The 15885-nt window shown below is 43.4% G+C and overlaps 1 protein-coding gene across 1 annotated transcript; it reads left to right on the top strand.

The window, feature by feature from the left end:
• The first annotated feature begins 6552 nt into the window (after nucleotides 1–6552).
• six1a (SIX homeobox 1a) lies at nucleotides 6553–8841 on the top strand. Its single transcript, XM_061843703.1, has 2 exons — nucleotides 6553–7513; nucleotides 7769–8841. Exons 1-2 carry the CDS (start codon nucleotides 6954–6956, stop codon nucleotides 8061–8063), a joined length of 855 nt encoding a protein of 284 aa, XP_061699687.1. The 5' UTR covers nucleotides 6553–6953; the 3' UTR covers nucleotides 8064–8841.
• Nucleotides 8842–15885: the final 7044 nt, after the last annotated feature.

Here is a 15885-nt window from a genome sequence, read left to right as displayed (position 1 = left end):
GTGTTGACTCCCACAATGCACTCAAGTAAGACAGAAGGCCCGTTAGCAGGTCTGGACTTTTATGCAAAAAAATAATTATTACATTTTTAAAAACAAGCTCTGTTCTTCCAGTGAAATGTCACAACGGCTCATTGCAGAAGTTGGCGAATGTTGTTTGAGCTGCGTTTAAAAGTGCAGTTTTACAGGCAACACCTGCTACTTCCTGTTGAGTGGACTTGATTTGTCGAAGCAGGTGCTAGCATGCCGCAAGTCACGTGACCATGATGTTCCTCCAAACTAAATGCGTCATATGGGTCAAACCAAAAAGGTCATTCGTAGGGGGAAGAGGGGGAGCATGTCTGTGGAAGTGGGCCAGTTTTCCTGAAGGACTGCGCACATATATGGACAATATGTCATCCAACACACACAACGCTGCTCATTTTGGACTAAGTGCCCTTCAGTAAGCACCTTAAATGGCCTCTCAAGTCTCAAAGATGAATGTACCTTTTTTTCGGGGGCATTTGCACTACCATCACAACATTATACGGCCTTCACACTGTTGTTTTTGACAGGCCTCGACAAATGCACACCTTTCTACCGCAAAAAGCTATCTTTAAGTCTTGCCGTCAACAGAACTGAATCAAAAGGTCACACTGTGGGGTTCATGTGTCGTTCATATGTTGTTAAAAACGCTGCAGCTACGTTGAGTAGGTGTGATGATGCTATGCTCTTTCATGTTTCGTTTTAACGTGCCTCTTCAAATGTTGGCGACTCCCCGACGCAAACACCCGTGCTTCCCAAATGTATCAGGAACAAAAAAGGTCATGAGTATTTTTTAAAGCAGAGAGGAGTTGCCATTATTTCTCTTCAACGCAAGATTATGGATATTTGAACTTTGTAGCTTTGTATATCGTGAAAAACACTGAAAGGGAGCTGTGCTAGCTGAAGGCAAAATCTCAGATTCAGAGGGTTGCCACCGCCTCCACCATTGCTTTCACTGGAATATTTGTTGGGTGTCAGATTAGGAAAAGACGAGAGAATGTGGAGGCCATTTGTCAAATGGGTCTGGTACTTTTTCTTTCTTTCTTTTTCTTTCTTTCTTCTTTCTTTCTTTCTTTTCTTTCTTTCTTTCTTTCTTTCTTTCTTTCTTCTTTCTTTCTTTCTTTCTTTCTTTTCTTTCTTTCTTTCTTTCTTTCTTTCTTTTAACCACGGGAGCGTCCATTCTCCCTGTCACATATGACTTCAATAGCACATTTCAGCCTTAGGGCCAAATCACAGCATTCATACCTTTGAGTGCATTACATTTTATTTTATTATTTTTCCCTGACTCTTAATGAATTTTGGTCAATTTCTCAGTGCTTTAACTTCATATACAAAACGTGAATGATGGGCTAATGTTTTTTTTAAAAAACTTAGTTTGAACTATATGTTTGTTATTTGAAATTATGTGAATGTATTTTTCTAAATCACCGTAATGCAATAAAAGTTTATATTTATGAAAAGAGTTAAAGACCGTTTTGATTCTTGCAAAAACGAAAAAAAGGGGGAGAGCCAGAGGGGTGCAAAGCAAAACACAACAGATTACTTGTAACCTCTGCATAGGAGTGACACATGTCTGCACACTACTTTATGACAGACAAAAGACACAAAGCATATGTCTGTCCAACATTTAAGTAGCCAAACTGTGAGGATGAGGGGAGAAAACGAGCGTGCTATAATCCAGCGAGCCTGCTGCCGCTTGCTTTCTCTGCAAGTGATCGTTTGCACATGCCTGGCAACCTGGACTTCATTAGCCCTCCTTTTCTCATCTCAGCCCCTGTAATTCAAATAAACAGCAATGAGATTTCCAGAGGTAAACCCTTTTGGGGTGGGGGGTCTTCAGCTCTGCATAGTCCAGTCCAATCCAACGGCCCTTCCCTGGGCGAAGGCCAAACAACCACCCCCGCCGACCACCCCCCCCCCCCCACCCCACCACCACCACCACAAGCAATCCTCCTCCTCTCTGCTCCCGACATGTGGAAGAATGAATCTGAGGTGCTGTCACTCACAAACACTCAGGCTCAATCCACAGAGAGCCTGAACTCCTCACATGGCTTGAGGGGATTCTCTGTAAATTCACAAATTCCCACCAAAGGTGGCCGGCGGACACTTTGGGCGCCTAGCCAAACAAACACAGATAGATAAAAAATAGGCCCTATTTGACAAGAGGACAAACAACGAGGGATTTGACTTTATCCGCAGTGTGTCTGCAGTGGATTATTGACATGTAGGCCCGAGGAATTGGATGTGATCTAACTAGTGTTGCTCATAAACAGAGGCTATTTGTCTGTGCTCATTGTTGAGGAAAAGACAGAGAGACAAATGGGTGAGCTGAGCAGGAAGGGAGGGCGAGGCTGGGATAAAATTACCTGCGCACAGGTGACCTCTTCGCTGTGGGCAGCGGATTAGCTGATTGTTAGGTATCAAGTGACCCCCCATCCCTCCTGCAATATTGAAGAGGGTGAAAACAGCTTTGTTGTAGGCCGGAACAATATCCCATTTGCAGCAAGCAGGAGTCATGGGCAGACTCTCACGCACAAGAGGAGGAGGAGGAGGAGGAAGAAAAACTTCAACGTATGTTTATAATGCCGATGAATACATAAGGAAAGGAGTGGCTTCACGCATGCAGTTCATTTTTCATCAGAAAGACATTGGACATAGAGTAGGATCCTTCCCATTAGAAAATCATATCCTCTATTTTATGTATATTTTTTAAATTCAATGTAAAATGTACTTTGCAGGGGGAAAAAAGAATAAAAAATGGGAACTCCCCCAGAACCCTGGCCTGATTAAAAACACTGACCTCTGATCTTTCAGATGCTTTCAAAGCTGACATTTAATGCAGTGCAGCAGACTGCAAGCCATATGTAACATGACCTGCGGAGCACGGTACTCCGCTGCTCCACGTCCCACTAATGAGAGGGCAAGGGTCGTCGGTACCAGCCTGGCTCGTAGAGACCCACCACTACTGGGCTGCTTCCCCGCTGCTGTCAGGCCCGACGCAAAGTTTAGCTCTCCCCAGGCTGCTGGGAGCTGCTGTTTGTAGGAACAATATTGAGGGATAGGGACTTAAAGGGGCTGATACTGTGGGAAAGATGCAGACCTGCGCTGCTCACAGCTGATGGAACATCAGAACACACAAGCATGCACAAAGGAGTTACTATTGGAGTTGTATGAAAGTATTGTCTTGGCGCCCCCTCCCTGCCAGCACGCACACTCGTGCGCCACAAGTATTTCGTTCTGTTTGTTTTTCAACACGCGCTGTTTGTTTATTTCTGAAAAAAAAAAATAATACCCCCCCCCCCAAGCCCCTTAATTAAATAGTTTTCTCGTGTTGTTTTTACGGACTGCAGCGCCGTAAACGCGCCGAAGCTGTAATTGCAACGTATTTGCGGAGCCGGCCCTCTGGAGGAAATGCGTAATGATTTTGATGGGGGGTCGAAGCCCAGTGCACTTGTAGAAGGTCTAATTTTCCAACATGACAGGAAACTCTGTTAAGCTGATAATTGCAGCTCCAATTTCATTTAACTCACTCGTGTCAACAGTTGTGTTGTGTTTGGGGAGAAGGGTCTGCCTTTTTATTTGGGACGCGGAGCACGCTCACCTAAGCCACATTGACACCATGAACTGATCTGTCTTTTGACATTTAAGGACAACGTCGTGGTTCATTACGTATTACAGCATTATGCTATATCAAAGTAATCAAAATGCACATCGAGAGGGGCAGAATTCATTTTTACCCCCCTTAAATGTATTTCACTTCCCACAACGCCTTGAAAAAGTCAGACTAAACTAAACTTCCCTGCAGGACTTTATCTGCCTAATTTAAACAGCATCAGCGCCGCTGCCTTCAATGCAGCTGAAATAGCACTTTGGATTTAGATGGAGTGAAAACCATCTGTGAGCCGTTTCACTTTTCCTCCATATTTTACAAATATAAACCCTCCTATAAGGGGGAAACCTTTTGATGGTGACGTTTTTATGAAGCGTACTCTTGTGTGTTCCCGGTCGAGCCTCTCTTATTTTTCCTCCTCTCGACTGAAGTGAAATGTAGCATTTCATTGGTTTCCCTGGCAACGCTCTGCGCAAACAACTTTGCCCCACTGGGAGAATTAATAATGAATATGTTTGGAATAATTTAACAGGGCATCTGAGGTATATTTTAGGGGCTGAAAATACTCACCAAAAACAAACAAACAAAAAAGATTGTTATTGTGTTGCCCTTCACACATGCACGGGCCACTTAAAAAGAGAACCATACGTTTGCAAATCATATTGAGAAAGCACTACCAAGTTCTGGCCTATAGTATCGCCAAGTATTGCATTACTTGCAGGCTAAAAGGGGTGGGAGTGGGGGCTCGGCTCTGGCCGTGGCCGATGGAGAGTCGACATCTTGAAATAATTTCGCCCCCCGGGCTGCTCGGGTTAAAGGAGGAGGCGCGTCGCAATGTGGTAGAGATATTAGAGAAACCCGAGAGCTGCTCATCAGACAGCTCATTCACTCAAGCTTTTACACAGCCGCATATGTCCTTTTGTTACACTATCCAACAACGTGCACATACGTTCGTACACACATCAGGTCAGATTGCTACGCAGAGGCCAAATGATTTGCATGCTGTTTTTGTGCTCAGTACCGATCTCATGTAGAAGATTTCAAATTATGAATCAATGTCACGTTGTTGTACTTCTGCCTGTCAGGGAATACGATTTAGTGTGCGCATTAAATTTCCTACCTGTATATACAATATTAACACTGACGATGATGATGATTATTATTATAATTTTGAGGATGAAAAAATAGTCAGCACCAGGACCACCATTTAAAAAATCGAATCACGATTTTTTAAACTACAATGTATTTGGGACCATATATGGCCTGTAATGTGTTTTTAAAAACAAAATAAAAACTTGGAGAGGACTGTTGTGAAAGACCGTGAGCCGACAAATAATCACAATATATAATAAACATTGGTTCGATTGTTGTATTATTTCTTTGCAAAGTTCACTGACCTCTGACGACTTGGAGCGATAGGAAAAAGAACCCCCAACCCGATATTGCAAAGCTGCTGGTTTGTTTTGGTGGGTGGTCAATTGCTTTTCAGCAAAGCAATTCTGACATACATGCACTTATTTCAGTGTGTATGTATGTCAATATATAAAATCAAGACAAATTAAAACGCACTCCCCACCCCAGTGATCTTAAAATTTGCAGAAAGACAATAAACATTTTAAAAAGAAAACCATACAAAAACAGCTCTCACAATAAATAAATTATAAAGTCACGATACTCGGAAGTGTTTGACCTTTGTGTACTTAAAAAAATAAAGAAACAAAGTGACGCCATTTAAATCACATCAGTTCTTATTAAATATTGCCTTAATTAAATACTAATAGTACCACAAGTAACCGTCCACCATGCACGCACGCAACAGCATTGGCCTAATTTTTATTGTTTAGTTGAATCCATTTGGGGCATTTAAAAAAACTGCTTTTTATAAGCATATTAAAAATGGGAATCGGGTTTCAAGGGTATGCATGGTGCAGACAAAGAAATATGATCTGTGAAGCTCGAACCGACAACTGCAGGAGCACACGGACCAACGTGGTTCACAGAACTCATTTACTAATGGATCGGTTTTGTGTTTCAGCCCACCGAAAAACACTGCATGGAGCCACTACGGTGCCGGTCTAATCCCTGGGATACAAACGGGGGCCAGATAATTCAGGGGCAACCCCTCAAAAACACGACGAGGGAGAGAAATAAAGGAGGAAAGAGCTGAGATAATTCATCGTGACATTCGTTTCTTGCGTTGAAATAATTCAACGGACGCCATGAGAAGAAACCTGAAGTGCCAAGGGGTCTTTTTTTAAAAAAAAAATATATATATAGGTACACCCATTTCTTGATTTAATATGTGTAACGAGATTGTCATTGGACTGCGCAGCTCAGCATATTAAAACAAATCGTACAAGGAGTCTCGTTTTAATAAGCGATATTCTCGGTTTAATCCATTTGGGCTGTATTGAGATTTGTTTTGTACTGCACAGCCTTACATATCAAAATGAATCATGTCGGGGTCTCTTTCTCAAAAGCACGCACGCTCACATGCACGCACGCACGCACGCACGCACGCACTGGGCGGCTATGGGGCGTTTGGCAGGTTGTCGTTTGTCATATAAAGACGTGGTTACTGGTACCCCGAACCTAACCATCTCAGGACCTTATTAAATTATATCACCCCATAAAGTAAACTGCCTTAGTAATTATTAGACTGTGAAAAGGAGGTGCAGATACAACAATCTGTCTGTAATTAAGGGAGGTGGGCGTTTACTACAGGACGGCCTCAACCCAAAAAACACCAAGAATCATTTAGTATTTTTCCCTGCATCTCTGTCAACAAGCATATCTTTTTATTTACTTACCTGGTCATTTTTTTACACGACTATAAAATTAAGAAATGTTTCCCCAGCTCGTACATGCTGTTAGTTTTGCAAATAAATAATCCTATCATCGAAACGCGTTCATACGGCCTTGAAGAGCCTCTGTAATAATTGATTAGTGTTTAGGAGCTGCCGCGGGGGCGGGAGGTGGAGGTGGAGGTGGAGGCGCGGTCCTATTTCAGCCCTGACGCGTTGCCTCTAGGGAGGAAACGGAGCTGCAAAGTCAGTCCTGCTCTGCTGTACAGGGGCGCAGGGAGGACGCAGAGCCAATCACCGGGACGCACCGGGATCCCTTTAAGCCTGACATATCTGCTCCAGGAACAAATTGTCCCGGCAATCAACATAGAATATCTGCCGTAGAGTGGAGGGCGCGCGGCGATCCGCCGAGACCTAGGAGAGGAGCGGAGAGTGGGCAGGCCCAGCGCGGAAGGATTTGCTGCGAGAAAAGAAATAAACGTCAGCTTTTCTGGGGGGAGGATTTTCTTGCGGACATCATGTCGATTTTACCGTCTTTCGGCTTCACCCAAGAGCAAGTGGCGTGTGTGTGCGAGGTGCTGCAACAGGGAGGCAACCTGGAGCGGCTCGGCCGCTTCTTGTGGTCTCTCCCCGCCTGCGACCACCTCCACAAGAACGAGAGCGTCCTGAAGGCGAAGGCGGTGGTGGCCTTCCACCGAGGCAACTTCCGGGAGCTGTACAAGATCCTGGAGAGCCACCAGTTCTCGGCGCACAACCACCCCAAGCTGCAGCAACTGTGGCTTAAGGCGCACTACGTGGAGGCGGAGAAGCTGCGCGGCCGGCCGCTCGGCGCTGTGGGGAAGTACCGGGTGAGGAGGAAATTCCCATTGCCGCGCACGATATGGGACGGCGAGGAGACCAGCTACTGCTTCAAGGAAAAATCCAGGGGCGTGCTGCGGGAGTGGTACACGCACAACCCCTACCCGTCCCCGCGGGAGAAGAGGGAGCTGGCCGAGGCCACGGGACTGACCACGACGCAGGTCAGCAACTGGTTCAAAAACAGACGGCAAAGGGACAGGGCCGCGGAGGCCAAGGAAAGGTAATGACAATCTTGATAATCTGGAGGGGAAAAGTACATCTTTTCTCCCAAAGGCTACTTTCAGATTTTCAAAGTTTGATTCCCAGTTTATAAATTTGCTTATCTGCCCTATTTTGGAAATGCCCTGAGATGCATGATTCGAAAAACATTTTTTTTTTTAGGAAAATGTGGAAAATCCTTTCTGAATTGTCAATGTGAAATCCCAAAATGCAATGTGATTTGAAGCCATGCTGTCGTGTCATTTCTCCCTTGCAGGGAGAATAGTGAAAACAACAACGCAGGCGGCAACAAACAGAACCAGCTGTCCCCGCTGGACGGAGGAAAGTCTCTCATGTCCAGCTCGGAGGACGAATTTTCGCCCCCCCAGAGCCCCGACCAGAACTCTGCGCTTTTGCTCCAGGGCAACATGGTCCACCCCGGGGCCTCCGCGTACTCCATGCCCGGCCTCGGGGCCCCACAGCCGGTGCACAGCATGCACGGACACCCGCACCAGCTGCAGGACTCCTTGTTGGGACCATTAACCTCCAGCCTTGTGGATTTAGGCTCTTAAAGACGCTATTTTATTTGACGAAGAAAAAAAAATACAGAAAAGGACCGATGAGTGTATCAGATTGATGTATGAAGTAACACTATTGTAGCCTAAACCTATATAGACTGACTTGTCCGTCGTTAAATTTGATTGGAACGTAAAATTCTTTTATGCGCTTAATCTGTATATTACCCCGACAGGAGGTTTTTATCATCTCTTGCACATACAAAAAAACGAAAGAAAAAAAGTAGTCACACACACATACACACACACACACACACACACACACACAAGACTTAAAACCCTTGACGAAACACTTTACGTGGACTGCCTTTAATTTATATTTTGTTAAAATAATTTTAGTCAGGTCCTGCACTGAAAATTAAAGTACTTAATTTGATTATCGCTTACACAAGATGAAAATGTAGTAAACCGACATATTTCCCCCACTTTTCTCGAAAATAACCAAATAATACGTTAGTTTAACACATTTTAATCATGTGCAATTCAATTCAAAGGACTTTTTTCAGTGTGCCATTACTTTCAAATAAAACAAAAAGTGATGCTTTTGTCTTGCGTATTCATCATTCGTTTACATCAGTGGATTCACCCCCCCCCCCAAAAAAAAAGAAAAGAAAAATCGCATTCATCGCGTCCAAAAAATACAAAAAATAAAAATAGAGGCATTCCGGTATATGCGTTGTAACACACAGTTTTGGGCAAGTACGACTCACAATGACTAAAATGTGGTCACTTCTAGAGTTGAAAGTCGATAAAGGTATTGCAGTACATCGTGTTATTTAGAGCCGCTAATACAGTCAAAGGGAAAGCTGGGGGGGGGGAAGCAATTAATTTTTGGTTGTTTCAGGTAGGTCTTTTTTGTTTAGTTTTTTTGTGGTGGGGGAGGGGCGTGGGGGGAATAATTGATTTTTTTTGTTTTGCTATCATTCTTTCCTCACTCTCCCAAATTTTGTGCTTGGTTTCTGGCCATGGGAAAGAGCTAGCGATCAGCTTTTATAGAGCTGCATGTTTTCAAACCTAAACATCCTGCTAGAAAGAGAACAACAACAACGATATAAAGGTCAAGTTCACTGGCTGGTAAAATAAATATCCAAACAAACATGGCATATATACTAGTATTCTTTGAATAACTTAATTGGCTAAAACTACACCAAAAATAACATAATTACGATAGAAATATACATATGTATTTATTTATTATTGGGGGTGATCAACTTATCAGAATGGGGTGTGAATATGAAAAGGACATGTCCCCCCCAAACACACACACTCATGTCAGGGTAAATTGTTTTGAGCAGAGAGCACTGAGGATTTCCTGCAGCATAATCTGAAACAGTTGCTGTTAGCATTACTGCCTGATTGCAAAGATTACGTGCTGGAGGGACTCAGCACCCAACTTCAATTTTGGGGGTGAATGGGTGGGCGGGTGAGCGCCTCCAGCTATTTTGCATCACTGCATTGCTCGATAACATTCTTTACAACCCCTAAAAACTAATAGCCACAGATTCCCACATGCTCAATATTTGTTTGTTCAGAGTCTCTGTCGAGATACAATGTGAGCATTAGGGTGTCAAACGTATTCAGTCGCAAGTGAAAGAAGCAATAGAACACCAAATTGTGCTAAAAACGACACTACAAAAAGTTGACATATTTCATTATTACTATTAAAACAATCAAATATTTGGATTACAAATGTTGACAATAGTTAAAGATGTCTTGTCGTAAAAAATGGAGTAAAGCTGATGTTGGGGTTTTCAGTTACACTGTGACCTTCCCTGAACTCACTCTCACGATCTTATTACACTTAAAATATTCAACAAATTAGTGTCCGGTCCTGTTCAAAGTCTTAGCAGAGGACCATGACGCAGGATGGGGCAAAACACGTTTTGGTGGGTGTCGGGTAAAGAAGAAGGACGTAGCCTAAAGTAATGTTTCCCAATCTTTATCGAGCCAAGACACATATTTCACCGGAGAAAATCTCGTGGCACACAGCCAAGCAAAAACGGTACAAAAAGTGGATCCACAGCTGCATTATGTGCCTTCTACAATCGAATGAAAGAGCATTCAATTATTCTGCCTGTTAATATATGTTGATAGCAAAGATATATAGATGAGCAAAGACATCATTTGTAAATAAAACTTAATGTTTGGACCGGTGAAGGGAAATGGGATAATTTCCTGCGGCACAACTGAATATCCTTTATGTCAGACATAAATGTCGCATGAATCACTGATCTAATGCAATGTTTCATGCACTAGTGGAAAACAATCAGGACACTTTTGTATTATAACTAACAAAAAAAGTGAGATTGGGAAGTGTTTATACACGGTTGAGTCATTTACCTTGGAAAAATAGGTTGGTGGCACCATCATCTAGACCGCAATGGTTTGTATATCAACAGGAACATGAAAGTAAACAACGCACCGCACTCGGCAGAGGTCAGCAAAGAGCCGAGCTACCGATGATCCGATCAGTCAGAGCACAGCATGTGGCTCTGACTCTTGGCACCAGAGCGCGGCTAAATATTCACAAATTAACAAACAGGTGATCACAAAGCCTTCGAAGTGACTCTTCATACCTGTTAATCTAATGACAACATGTCCGGCACGGCAGACACACACCAGGATTAAACAGGCTCTACGGGCCGCATGACAGCGAGAAGCCATCAATCACCTTCAGGATGTGTGAAAGACTAAAATCAATCCAATATGGAAACCAGCATGCTGCTTTTAATCACCCTCAAATCCCTCGTTTCCGAATCAGAGGGAGAAATGTTGCCTTCATAAATCTATGTGCCGCATCAGCCACGTGACTGTCCGCAGAAGGCCTCGTCGGTGAGCGGGTGTTTAATGAAAAACCGCACAGGTTGAGCTCGTCGTTGCCAGCAACAACAGCTGCTGATGGCAAACAGGGTCCTAGTCATCGAAAGGGCATTTCATTTGTCATGCTTGTAAAGTGGCAGTGGCTCTAAATCAACAGCAGGAAGGACCTGAACTTGCACAAATAAACATGGCGAGCATGAGCTTGCGCAGTCGGCCTCAGAACTGATGTTTGCACTGGCACCGGTGTGCATCTGTTCTATGAAGCAGCAAAATCTTTTTTTTTTTTTTTTTTTTGAGGTTGACCGCCCATACGTGGACTGGCAGAAGGTCGGGTCGCTTTGCCGCAAATGGGACATGACGCATGTCAGATGGTCCCAGGTATCCGTAATAATCAGGAGGTGGAGGATGGGGGTGAGGAGGGTGATGAAGGGGAGGGGGAGGTGAGGGCGTGATGAGGGACAAAAGGATCTTTTCAGTCCTGCCTGAGAGGGAGGGGAGGGGGGAATAGAGAGAGATTTTCTTACCAATGATGCATGGATCTGACAATGTTCTTGCCTGGCCCAAAGGCACATGCAGTCTGTGTGTGTGTATGCTTGTGAAACGGAGCAAGTGAGAGAAAGATTGTAAGGATTCATTTATATGATAAACCAAAAAGCTTTTCTCTTTGCATGGGTGAATTTTTTTCATGTATTGAAAACATCACCAACAAAATAATTCTAGATCACAGACATAAAAAAGCAGTATAATGTGCATGCCAGCCCAGTAATCTGTAATGACAACAGCAAAGAAACATTCGTGAATGTCTTTCCTGAGGATACCTCCTGCTGAATACAGTATATAATGTATTTGTCATATGCAAATGTAGAATGTAAGTCATGCTAGGCTGTTGGCTGCAGGAACAAAGCAGTAAATGTTACTTTTCTGAAGAAGTGTTCCAAGCACAAACATTACAATAGCACCATGGTGTGCTATTACTGTTTTGATGAAGAGGTTCATGTAGAAAGGCGATGCGATTGTTTTCAAAAACTTTTACTTTGTGGCCTGATTTCAAATGTTCACTCCCAAAACACTGTTGTCATGTAAATGAACACCCCCCCACCCCCTGAAAAATAAACGTTTTGTCTATTTTCAGACAAAAACGTTCTTGTGCGCACAGACCATAAAATGCAGGCATACACTGTGCAAATTGAGTCAGTGTCAAGCCAGATTCTCAATGGACCGGCTCAACCTTTATATTAGAGCCAATTCAAATCTAGAATTGTAAAATTTAAAAACTGGTACTTTTTCCCCATCACTGGCTATGCAAAGCGACTACACAGCCACCTCAGCCTGGTGTATGAATGGTGTTGTACCACATATATACAGTATGTGTCTGTGTTTTCAGCACAGACCAAGGCAGACATACGTAGTGAAGAGATCTATGGTGCTTTGTTTTTCCAATTGCTATTAGAATTCCAAGACCCGGCTGGAATGTCAATCTTCTCGATTAGGTTTGAAACACATGACTGAAGTCAGACAGGAATTACACCAAAGTTAAGTGTGACCTGGACTCTATAAAAGTGGTCTCCAACCTTTCTTTGAGCCACTGATCGGTTTCACTTGAAACAATATTTTGATGGACCGACATGAAACAAACAAAAACATCAAAGTACAACTCACCTCTACACACAATGTGACTGGGATTAATGGGGGCCGTCTTCTTATTACGCTATAACAAGCCAGTCCAATCTTGGAGTAACAGATAGACAATGACACCAAAAGTGTGCTACTTAAGTCTAGTCTACTTTATGTTATTGGTCATATCCTTGCAGAATATCAGTTCCTTGTTATTTGTTCCAGAACAAAGCCATGTGGCAAGGCAGTTGTGAAGGCATAGGAAAGAACCAGTGTTTGAACATCTGACTATCTCTTAAATGCATCTCTTTTTTTAGTTGTAGGCTCTTCTGATTCGTTATGTAGCTGTTTTACCTTTCCTAGGAATCTCTCCAAAGATACTTCTTTATGCTAAGTTATTGGCTTACGCATACATATAATTGCATTGTGTGTCCAATACATGGATTTAAAAATTAATTTTTTTTCAGACAATTATTGATCAAATATTTTTGGTTCCGACTATCTGGTCAGGTAGGAAATTGTTCCAGTGGTTGGGGACTCCTGGTCGATACAGTAGGAACACTGCAACCATTATCTTTGATTTACAATCGCAAGAGGTTTAACCAGTCATCCAATAGCGTGTAATGGAAAGCAAGGACCACTAGGAGTTGGAATTTGAGACACCACTTCTAAAAATCGAGTCACAGATGGTGTAGTGGTACACACACATCTACCGTTGGTTCGAGCAGCATGGGATCGATTCCCACTCATTGTTGGTGTCGATATCTGCCATGTGACTTACTGGCGACCAGTTCAGGGCATAGTCCGCCTTTCGCTCGAAGCAAGCTGGGATAGGCTCCAGCTTTCCCGGAACTGTTGTGAGGATAAGCAGCTCGGATAATGACATTACTTCTAAAATCCAGTAGTTCTCGGCCGTATTACAAGAGGAGAGGAATAACACTGAATAGAATAGAATACATTTTCTACACTATTAGAGCCACAGCATATTCTTATGACATGTTACACACACACACAATGCATTTAATGAGGTCGCATTGGGTTAAAAATTCACAAGCTAGGGAAACCAGTATTGGAGAGAGAAGCTTCTATGTGACTGAACTGAAAGAATTATTCAACTCCATCTCTTGGCTGACTGAGTGAAGGGTAACCCAGAGTTCAGACACGAAGAGAAGAGAAGAGGTGTTATACAAGGAGTTGACTCTGCAAATGATCCTTGACTATTAGTGTGTTAAATGCTATGTTGTATGTCAAATGTACGCCAGCATCATATACATTATCACTTGAAAGCCAGAGCAGTTCCCAAGACCTTACAAGGACAAGATAGGACACATGAGTCATGTCTTTTGAGAAAAAAAGGAGACTTGGGGTGGGGGGGGATGAAGAAATGTGGCCAGGAGGCCTTGGCTCATATATCAAATTTTTCCGGAGCGAAAATCCAGCTTTGTCGGTGCAGAATCAGATATCCATATGACTTTGGAGCAATAGGAGACAAAATGAGCTGCCTTCAGACTTACGGACTTTGGATGAGGGCGTGTTCCCTGTGTTTTCCCCCCTCGCTCAGGACAATACACAGGGTCCTGATGCTGTTGCAGCCTTCGGAAACTTGCTTGAAAGTTCATTACACCACTCACACAAAAGTATCCCACCTTTGTAATTGAATGGATGGCTGTTGAAATAAATAAAATAGTGGGCTAAGGACAAAATGTTCATTGCAAAGAAAAACATGAGAAAAAGAAATCCAGGAATGAAAAACTTTACCAGAAAACAACTGAATGTACGAGTATGTACGACAATGCTTTTTACAGGAAGGCACACATTATAGTTTTTATATCTCAGTATGATCAATAATTGATCACTGTTACCACTCTGAAGCTTTTGTGAAAGTCAATCAGACACTGCTTCTGGCTCTGGGGTGTATTTGGGGAGGGGCAGCAGACTCAAAAAGAGGAAAGGGTATGGAATAATGAAATCTGCCTCACACTCCCGAGGGACATCACCTCACCCATCGTGGAACTCACAAATAGCTCAAAAGGACCCCCTCCTTTCTAAACATGCCAGCAAAGCCCAAACATCACTGCAGCTCTACCTTCCTTCGCAACCCTGCAGCTACGTCCACTTATTTGTCTGCCAAAGTTGGAGTGACAGCACCCCGAATCTGAGCTGCCATCTCCCTCCCTTTGCCCTTCATCTTTGTACTGCAGAGTCGGATGAAATACCCTTCTTGGTCCCATGCTAGAAAAAAAAAAGAGAAAAAAAACATTCAGGAAATGAAAGTGGTAATATGATCCTCTGTGTGCCAAACGTCTCCCTGAGCAGGGACAAAAGGCCGGCAGAGAAAAGCTGCTGGGCCAATTTTAGTTAGCACATGATCGAAGAGCAGGGAGGCTGGTGGTGAAAGGGACACCGAGGGAGAAAGAGACGGATGCAAAGCAGAGGAAAACAAGAGAGGCCAGAGAATCCAAATCAAGAATTAGTTAGGATGAGATTGCTTCCCAAGTGAAGTAAGGGAGGAGGTAAAGGTTGCTGACGTGATGAACCCCTCCTCCCAGAGAACCGCATGCAAGAAGTAAAATAAATCTACCCATTCATCCACAGTGTGTTTTCCAGCAAGTCTCTCCAGGCAAAGAGCCCTTAGGATTCCACAACCTACAGTCATGGTCCAGCTCTTTTTATGCGGGATGGGGAAAACTGAGAAATGTTTGATGTCCAACCAACCACCTTACTTTAAACACGGACTTACTGCAGATGAAAAATGCAGGCATCTGGGGCCAGCAGACAAAATACAAGTCCTTTCACTTTTACCTGCCTAGCATACTGTACAGTGTCAGTAAATTCTATCTAGCATGCTTCCAACCAACCATCAAACCTAGCCATCTACCTACCAACCCTGCCAGCACCTTACAGCTACAACTCAGCCAGGGGTCAGCAATCCATGACTCCAGAGCTGTGGCTCTTCGGTCATCTTGAAGACCAATATTGCTGCACTTTTGAGTCATAAAAGAAAATAGAAGCCCTTTCAACTTGCAAAAATCAAAGTAGGAGGCTTCCAGGAAGAACACACCACTTCACAACTGTTAGGTTGCCAGGTGACTCTTACTGACTGGCACTCAGGCGTGTGCGCAGGCATTTTTGGGGGCAGGTGCTCAAGTCAAAAAAACGGTCACTGTTCCCGATAGTTGATGTTACTGTCAGCACCAGAGCACATCTAATGGGAGGACATTCAGGTGGCATAGAGAATATTTTACCGACAAAAAAAAAAAAACTGTGGTGTGAAAACGTGTTTAGTGGCAAAATAATTACTGCATATTGCTGTAGAGGAGCAAATGCTAGACTAAGTTTGAAAGCAGTCAGCTCTATGATGATCGGATGTGTGGATTGATATGCT

Source organism: Syngnathoides biaculeatus, chromosome 15 (genome assembly GCF_019802595.1).
Source record: "Syngnathoides biaculeatus isolate LvHL_M chromosome 15, ASM1980259v1, whole genome shotgun sequence".
NCBI lineage: Eukaryota > Metazoa > Chordata > Actinopteri > Syngnathiformes > Syngnathidae > Syngnathoides > Syngnathoides biaculeatus.
The sequence above is the reverse complement of the archived record's forward strand: the minus strand, read 5'-3'. Positions and strand labels throughout refer to the sequence as shown.